Raw genomic sequence first — 9,452 nt, 5'->3', positions numbered from 1 at the left:
GAAACTACACAAAACATGCTATTGAAGACAAACAAGTTAACTTAAACAAGCTTATTTTTAATGGATCTGCAAAACTGTTTGAATTTCCAAAGAGAACTTGTGAACTTCCCGCCCAAAGTTACCCAGTGGCATACCTTACATAATGTTACAGAAACGCTTACAACCCAAAGAAATCTGCATGCAGGGAAAAAAAAATAAAACCAAAGAGTAACCCAAATTGGGAAGAGAAAACCACCAAAAAAAAAAAAAAAAAAAAAAAAAGTCAAATAAATCATGACGGTAAAATTGAGACATTGATAAAGAGGACATATAATGCCGTTCTCTTGGCTGAAGGAGAATTCAAACGCTTCTGCATCAGCTTGACCCCGCTCGCAAGCGCAAACTGAAAAAAACGATTTAGTAAAGTAATTTCAATGGGTGGATGTGGCTCCGCCCATGACACAGCCCCGCCCCTGTCTTCCATATAAGGCACAGGACAAAAGAAACCCCGCATTACAAAAGGAGCTCGCCACACCTCTGTCACTTGGTAACAAATTGTAATTGAGAAAACACTTCAGGGGAGATGAGTGTCCAAAGAGGTTGAGGGGACATCAAGGTGGCTGTGGGGAGACAAAGGGATTTGGGTGTGGGGGGTTGATAGGGGCTGAGCTCAATCAAAAGGAAATTTTACAAATATGAGCTTGTCTTTTTTTTTTTAAATCTTTAAAACAAAACGACAAACATCAGTGGAACTCATCAGGTGGAGAGTGGAAAAAAGTGGTGGGAGGGGGTGGGTTAGATGAATGAATGAATGAATGAATGAAGTGGTTTATTGTTTTATTCTGATAAGAGTGTCAAGTGTGCAAGAAAAGTTATGAGAGGGGTTAGAGCAGGCATGTCCAGCTCCAGGCCTGGAGGGCCACTGTCCTGCCTGTTTTCCAGCTTTCCTGGCTGCAACACACCTGATTCAGATGATCGGGTCGTCAGCCAGCTCTGAAGTAGCATTAGAACATTCCTGATTATTTGAATCAGGTGTATTGTTCTTGGGTGAGCTGGAAAACAGGCAGGACAGCAGCCCTTGAGGACCGACTTTGGACACCCCTGGGTTAGAGGGTAAAAGAGTTAAGATATAAGAGAGAGAATTGTCGTGCGTGCACGTGCGTGTACGTGTGTGTGCGTGCGTGTGTCGTATGAGTCGTTCAACTGCAGCACTTGCTCTTCCAGCCCGTCACTCCGCTCCCGCTGCTGATGTCCACATTTTCACTGTTAGGCTCCTTTACAGGCGTCTGGAAGACAGAGTCCGTGACTCGAGTGAGCAACAAAAGCCACTTTTGGTCCATTGCAGCCAATTTATTCGCTTATCACTCGCTGGTCCACACATCAAACCTACTTCCTGGTTACATTCTTGTGACTGATATGAGAAGAGAGCAATGTCGCGAGCCGATGTCTTCAAATCAAAGTAGCCCAGCGCGGACAAAATACGCACCTTTCTGAGGATGTCTTCTGCTAACGTGAGGAAGGCTTTCTCAATGTTGATGTTGGCCTTGGCGCTGGTTTCAAAAAACCTGATGCCGTGCTCCCTCGCAATCTGGGTTGAGGACAAGAAGAGCGAGTAAGGACCGCTGACCTTCAAAGGCGTGCTTGTCCAAAAATAAAATGGCCGGGCCAATCTCCAGTGTGGGGCAGAGATCAGGTAGCACCGATTCCCAAAAGCAAAGATCGCGATGCTACATCCAGCTAAGACAACCATTCGTGCATAATGGCTCAAGTTTACTTCTATCGGTTCATTTTATTATCAACTTCGGAATGATTAGGCAGATGTGCCGCACAATGTTTCCACGAAAACAAAATGTGTCTCGTTGCCAGGGCAACCACAAATCTGTTGTGGTACCTCAGTTCTGGCATCTGTGCTAACATGCTGTTCAGAGTCGTATGCAGTGATTGTATCATCGCTAACATGGTCACCGTATTATTTTCGGACACGACGCATTTGTACATGAGTTGGCTTTGGCTTCTGACCACGTCTACTTGTGTCTTCAGTCAGTTCAGTCAAGCCAGTTTGTGTTGAATTTATGAACAAAAATGCTAATTCAATTTTCGTTTTCGTTATTTTATTGGTTTCCGTTAACTGTAATAACCTTGGGTTATTGAAATACTGCAGGTGGACCTGGCGCGTACCTTCTGCAATAAATGGGAACAAAACCTAGAAGTCAGAAGATTCTTTTGGGTGTTTTTTATTTTTGTATGTTTATTGAAGCCCGTGATTTTTACATGCGATTCAACCATGATCTTACCTGCTCTCCCTTGGCTTTTGGTACAACCCTCTTGTCCTCCATGTCGCACTTGTTGCCTAGTAGCATTCTCTCAACATCCTCATTTGCATGCTGCAAAAAAATAAAATAAAAATAATAAATTATTTGAATTTCAGTTATTTGGATACGGAAACTAAATATTAGAGGCTAGCTAGCTGTGACAACACACAATAAACCATGTTCTCCCTTTCTCTAATGCCGCTTTCCCATTTGACTCAAATAACAACACAGCACGCTGTTTGGCCCGGCACTACACGGCACCGTCTCCTTTGGTTTTCCGTGCCAATGGGTGCAATGGGGGCGGGATTAACTGAACCGGGCAAGCCTGCACTGCACAGTGCACACCCGCAGCCTGGGGGTGTTCTGCCGTCATATTTCACCAGTGACGAGTCCCGGCCACTGTTTTTGTAGTGATTCAAAATGTAGGAATTGCCGCGGCGTGATGTGGCGACATCGCAAAGCAGAGCCCGTCTCATGCAAAACAAGGTTCCACATCGACGAAAAAAGCCAACGACACACAGTCGCCCGCCATCAAGACGAAAGTACGGCATATGCCGTACACACATTTTATTCGATATCGATTGATACGGAATGTGGTCTTGGAACGGAGACATGAATTTGTTATAGTATAGCCATGGGAATTCAGGAGATGCACACCTCTACGGCCGGTGTCTGAAAATATTTGTGGAGCACTGCTCAAAGTGAGACTGTACAGCAATTGTGCACGTGTGTGTGTGTGTGTGGCCGAGTCTCACCTCATCAATGTTGCGCAGCCATTTGCTGATGTTCTCGAAGCTCTTGGCGTTGGTGATGTCATAGACCAGCATGATGCCCATGGCTCCTCTGTAGTAGGAGGTGGTAATGGTGTGGAACCGTTCCTGGCCCGCTGTGTCCCTGCGCAACCACACATACAAAGAACAGATTTCCAGACAAGGATTAGCGCCGAGGCACCCTTTTTCCATTGGAAAAATGACACAGCAGACCACAAAGCAAAACTGTCAAAATAAGTTGTGGAAAGGCGCAAAAAGAAAGAAATAAACAATCGAGCAAGCAGACGTCTCCTCTGGGGGAAATGGGTTTTTGTCTGTATCAGCCCTGACTTGCTTGGCAAGCATTTCAGTAAGCCGGGGACGTAGGAGAGAAACGCAAAAGCTAACATAATAAACATTTCATGTCTTTAACCATTTGGTTTATAAATTCCAATTAACCATAAGTGCGGCGAAACTTTTCATAGACATCAAGGCTATGAACCTGCACAGGTTTGAAGACGTTGAAGACAATTATCTGTACGTTAATTTAAGGATCAGCGATGAAGAGTTGCATAAAAATATGTGGATGAAAAAAAAACCAGTCTCGATGAGGGTGTGAAGTGAATCAATTACAAGGTGTGGCGAGTACAAACCTTCCCCTCGCAAAGACAAAGCAGCTCAATATCCAAAACGTGGAAGCACTGGCACACGGCGTGATATTTCTGGAAGATTCAACCGCCTATTGTCTTGGAGGTCTTACTTCATAAAAAGTCAAAATGGAGCTTTGTTGTTCATGCGAGTTACATACCCACATAACGCGCTCCAAAGATACAAAGACGCCCTATCGTGTTTTAGTGTACTGTGTGATCACTCTCGACACCAGAGGCGGATAACAGTCATATTAATTATCTGCCCCACAAGAACACTCTTGACAAGAATGAGAAAAAAAAAAAGAACCAATTATAAAATGGTGCTTCACATTCCAATAATGCCTTCACCTCACTGTGTTAATCTGGCGAATCACGTTGAAACTCGCGCGCGCGCGCGCACACACACACACACTAGCTCCCCTGGGAGATGGAAACTCTGTCAACATTCATCTATCACTGCTGGCACAGAGAACGTAGCAGGCTTTCAGTAGATAAAAACTAAGCAAAGCAAAGGCAAGCATCATACGGTTCCAAATGTTGGTATTACTAACGAGCAACTTGAACTATCTAAAAGATGATAAAAGCTATAGTAGTCTCATATTTTAAGTAGCATGAAAATCGAGACACGGAGCATCGTACATATTGTTCAACCCAGGGCAGGCGATCAAAAAATATGAATGTGATGATACATCAAATCAGTGTCTTTATGTGACAAGAGGGGCAATGTGGGGAACTGAAACAACGTTCTAAAATGGAATGACAAAGGTCAAGCAGAGTAAATGCAGAAAAATGTTCAACAGTTCTGCTTTTCACTTCCTGACCTCAAGTGTCTCGTGAAGCAGCCTAACCTAAATATGCGTGAGATGCTTTCATTGAGCAAGGCGTATCAATTAGACTGGCGCCTTGAGATACGAGCGGGGCTGCCAAGATTCGTCGACTCATCACAACTACATCGATGACCAAATCCGTACGGTGACGGCTAATTTAATAGATGACGTCATGATTGTGAGTTTTGCCTCGTCAAGCTGTCTGATCTGCCGCTGGACGCTGTATCCATACACCAGGATAGGCACATAAAAATGGAAGACACCTTGCCAAATATGTGACTCACCAGATCTGTAGTTTGATCTTCTTTCCTTGTAGTTCCACAGTTTTAATCTTGAAGTCTATTCCTGCAAAAAGAAACATCCGCGCACTGTTATTACAGGCAACACGCAAACTAAGAACTTGCAGGCGCAAAGGATTCTCAAGGCGTACGAACACACCGAGACAAACGGATACGATTGAAGGGCAGCTGACCACGGGAGAAGGCAAAGAAGAAACCTTGACATGTGGACATAATCATCGTATTAGTATGACCGCAATATTTAGCCACGGAATTCAATTTTGGATGATTGTTATTCCGCCGGAGGGGTCACGAAGCCACGGGAGGGCCCACTGATGACTTTTGGCCCACAAGTGTTGTTTTCATGTCCAAATAATCGAGCTGTCACTTCAGCTAAAGCAAAAAGATTGTGCTCGGTTTACAAGTTCAAGAAACAGCTGTGCTCTTCGAGGGGCGGGGCCACAGCATAATGAAGGAAGCGGATGCCAGAGAGTGACTCATTGAGTATTATGCACACCCCAGAGAGGGCGGAAGGGGAATACTTGCCTTTAAAAAATTTGGGGTAGAGGAAAAGGCAAAATATTTTCGAGGGGAGACAGAAAGTGCATCCATATTGTTCCCAAAACATATTGGAACGGGAGAGGAGTGCAAAGGGATTGACGGTTCTCGACAACTGTTTTAGTTTGTTTCGGAAAGGGACACACTCAGAAATGATGTCGTGCTGACACAGAGTTAAAACAAACAAACCAAGGTTGTGTTGCTAATGATATGCAATGGCAAGGTGTCAGAAAAGTATGTCTAGTCCACAGGACATGTGTTAATTCCATCACTGGATAAACGAGATAAATGTTTGTGTCAAGATTTTGTGACATTTTCACCAGAACCTGGGATTTTTTAAAACTGCATATTCTACCACAATTATCTGAATTCTGTCAAGTAATTTTCAGTTTAAGAGATGAAGAAATTCATTTCTATTGACTCACAATGTCATGCAAAATCAATGTTTGTATTAATCCACTATACTGATCAGGTCAACATCAATGATTTAAAAAAAAAAGGGGGGGTGTACGCCACAGAGTCTGCTGCTTTATCTTTATGCACAGACATGCCCCTTACTTTTAAATTGGATTATACCTCTTCTTTGTGTTGTCTGTACAGTCAATACAATGTTTAATTGTTGTGACTGTTTGACCATGGGACAGATTAGCTCAATTTCCATGATTTCCAATGGGGAAAACACAACATAACCTCTACTAAACAAACCCAACAGCTATTGAGAGTCCGGGAAATTAGGAGGATGAGTTAGGAAAGAGAAGGGGGGGTTTCCATTTAGAGTATTTTGAGAGGCGCCGCTGTATCTTGGTGTCACAGCGTGCGAGGGTCATGCCATCAAACACGACACTCCAGTTCCTCCTCTTCTCCAAGTATAGGTTTTAAGTACTATTCAAGTGACCCATACACATATGCATATCTTACTATATGTACCATAATTGCAGATGTCAACAGTCACCTTTTTTTTTTTTAAACACAAACGTTAGTGTCTATGCATCACGAGTTTGTGTTAATGCATCACTAGGGCCTTAGCATAATCAGGCAATCATGTACCATTCTACAGAATGGAAATATGAACCCTCTTATTAGTTCACGTGAGTCAGCCATCACATATCGTGTAAAAAGCAAAATGCCATTACACTCCAGTGGTGTGGATTTATGTAAAAGATGCAAGGTTCTATACACATACATGGAGATATACTGTATATATATATATATATATATATATATATTGTAATTTCCCCATTGCGGGACAAATAAAGGATATCTTAATATTGTCCAGCACAGTCACGTGACTGAATGCTACCCGCTGATGACTTGTCACTTCTTCCTTTGCAGTGGCTGATTCGCCAAATGAGTCATTTGTTTTGGTTTTTGATCATCATTACCTGTCAGTGTGTTAATTTGAAACCTACGTATCAACAGTAAAACTGCTACCAGTACTCTGTATCGCTGAGGTAGACAGTGAATACTTGCACTATATCCGTTTGAAATTCCTGACATAGTATTAATACATTTGTAAATGCATACACTGAGCACTTTCCCAATGAACAAGGCTCAAGATCGAAAGACGATGTTGCATCAACAGTGTAATAACATTTGTAGATAACAAATAAAAGGGGTCATGGCTTTCCTTTAAGCAGAGGCTAAACTCAACACAGACACATCGCGAGGAATATAGATGATATATTTGAGTACCATATGCGCTGTATATATGTCATCTGTTTTAATGGATTCCGAGGCCGTCCATTTGTGATGCTAGTAACGTTAAAGAATTAATACAGTGCAGACAACAAATAAAGCATTGGCTCCGACATGTCACTGCTGCTTATATAATATACCGACAGCTCTATGGAAACAGTATGCATTTTTGGGAAGTGTGTGTGTTCTCACAATTATCGGTTATCCGAATAAGGCTGCTAACGGTTACATGAACGTAAAAAAGAGAAAGTAGCACGGCCCCGTTGCCCCCACTAGCTTAGCTAGCTCACGATGTCACAAATGACAGCTTCACTAGTTATACGTTGCACAACAGTCAGGTTTTATTCAAAACAAGTTTCGTGGTGCGTTCAAAACGTCTCCGTCAGCTCGAGCAGAGGTTACTTGCGTTGAATAGTTGGCAAAATTGCACAACTTGTCTCCCAGCTTCCCAGGGCAGGCCCGGGCAGCCCGGAACATGCTAACAGCGCGGTGGTGAATTAAATGGACACAGCCACGGCGTCGCCTCCCAAATTGCCAGGCTTCAGCAAAAGCACACAAAATCCTGCATTTGTTCCACTTGCTTACCTATGGTGGAGATAAAGGTTGTGTTGAAGGCGTCGTCAGAGAAGCGGAACAGCACACAGGTCTTCCCCACGCCTGAATCTCCGATGAGAAGCAGCTTGAATAGCAAGTCGTACGTCTTCTTAGCCATTGAAAACTCTGAGTATGTACCCGCTCTGATACACACAAAAAAGAGCAATCTCCTAACACGCCTATGTGAAGTCTGCAGCCAGCTCCTGCGCCAACCTGGCCAACTGTCCCGATTTTGACAGTTTACAACCTGGGATTTGTTGATTAGCTTTGGCAAGCTACTTGGCTAAATACCACCACAAAATAAAACGCGTCAGAGAAGTGATCTTGCAAAAAGCCCGACTAGTTCCCCTTGAAAGCGCGAGAAAAGGTAGCGACAACGCGAGGTCGTCCGACGTGATTCCTCTTTTCCACTTTCTTTTCTCCCACACAGTCGGACAAAATGGCTCCTCTCTACCCCGACTCACTCTTTCTTCATACTAACGGCGAGCTAATTCAAATTCTCGGCACACCCCGTCATTCCAGTGCCCGGCCACAAGCTCAACCGATAAACCTCCAAATAGAAATCGAAGGTGAACGTGTGGCAAATTCACTGACTTTGCAAAGTTGGTGATCTTTTTTTCCCGGAGAGATTAGGAACTTAAAGTAAGACGACCGCCGCCGTCTCTGCAATAGGAGTCAGCACGGCGACACCCTACATGACAGACGCACAATTGCTCGCCCACTTCTGTAAAATAAATTCGATTTGCCGACACGGCCGTCATTCAAGAATACGCCCAAATATTATTGGCCGTTTTTGCAAACATACTCGAAGAGGCGTGTCGTCGAGTGACAGAAAGGGCAAACGGCACTGGGCCAGATGCTTGGACATTTAGGCTCAGCCCCTCTTTAACTTCACTGAGTAAAACATGTCAGGCGATCCAAAATGGCTGCTAGTTTCCGCTGCGCTCAGTGTGTGATTGACTTTTCACGGCAAGTTGGAAATTGATGCGCTGACTCTCCCAGCTGTGAGTCAGGCAAAGTGATGTCATAATTAAGTACTTCTGCTTTTACGTGGCGGCGTTTCCCCGCGCCCCCATCTCTTGGAATCAAAAGTCATTCACCCGCTTTAACTTTATACGCACTAATATTGAAAGCATCGCTATATTTATGAGGAAAAACAAAAGATCACCACGAATTGGCTTCGTGTAACTTTTCCCCTCTTTCACTTCAGACACTCCTCCAAGAATGCAGACCATGTCATCCACCGCCAAGTACAGACATGACAAGTTAAGAGACTACAGTCATCCAAGAGCCCAATGTATACTGCTGTGGCAAGACAACAAGGGTGATGGATAAACTGACCTGCGAGATCATGTACCCGACCAAATATGCAAACATTGATTTTTTTTAAAGGTGAGATAGAGCTTTAAGGTAATGTTATAAAGACATGAACGCATTCATTATTTTCATTATTTCCTCCTCTCTGCATAATCTACGTGGGTTTTTAACCTCCTTTCATGACATTGAGTAACTGTAGGTGAGTCTGTTCTACTATTCTCCCACTAGAGGTCACTGTTGGGCTGGGTTGTTAACCGCAACGTAGTTAAGTAATGGTAGTAATTATTAATTTTGCACATCCTCATTCTGTGACGAATTTAGAAAAGAAAATTTAAAGGAAACAGTTGTTATAACCTAATTTCGGGTTGATTTGACTTTTTTTTACTCAATTGTCATTAACTGCAACGCTTCAAAATATGATGGGCTTTTTTTAGTCAAATAATTCAAAAGCCTTTTTCAAAATTCGGTATTTGCGTCTGTACACGACACAGAA

General features: G+C 43.3%; 1 protein-coding gene across 1 annotated transcript; it reads right to left on the bottom strand.

Annotated features, from left to right (window-relative positions):
- Positions 1-36: 36 nt before the first annotated feature.
- rab10 (RAB10, member RAS oncogene family) lies at positions 37-8,341 on the bottom strand. The gene is made up of 7 exons (XM_086101119.1): positions 8,237-8,341; positions 7,634-7,785; positions 4,802-4,862; positions 3,047-3,185; positions 2,274-2,363; positions 1,466-1,567; positions 37-1,265 (listed from the first exon to the last, which is right to left on the bottom strand). The coding sequence occupies exons 2-7, from the start codon at positions 7,758-7,760 to the stop codon at positions 1,179-1,181; spliced, it is 606 nt and encodes a 201-aa protein (XP_085957245.1). The 5' UTR covers positions 7,761-7,785; positions 8,237-8,341; the 3' UTR covers positions 37-1,178.
- Positions 8,342-9,452: the final 1,111 nt, after the last annotated feature.

Source organism: Hippocampus guttulatus, chromosome 20 (genome assembly GCF_054856545.1).
Source record: "Hippocampus guttulatus isolate MCC_2025c chromosome 20, RoL_Hgut_1.0, whole genome shotgun sequence".
Lineage (NCBI taxonomy): Eukaryota > Metazoa > Chordata > Actinopteri > Syngnathiformes > Syngnathidae > Hippocampus > Hippocampus guttulatus.
Note: the sequence above shows the minus strand (reverse complement) of the source record. Positions and strands in the feature narration are given on the sequence as shown.

Excerpts from the sequence above, each read along its gene's own strand:
- rab10 (XM_086101119.1), bottom strand. The coding sequence starts at position 7,760 with ATGGCTAAGAAGACGTACGACTTGCTATTCAAGCTGCTTCTCATCGGA. Across the intron at positions 4,863-7,633 it reads AACCTTTATCTCCACCATAG|GAATAGACTTCAAGATTAAA; the intron begins GTAAGCAAGTGG and ends TTCTTTTTGCAG. Across the intron at positions 1,266-1,465 it reads CAGAAGACATCCTCAGAAAG|ACGCCTGTAAAGGAGCCTAA; the intron begins GTGCGTATTTTG and ends TCTGTCTTCCAG.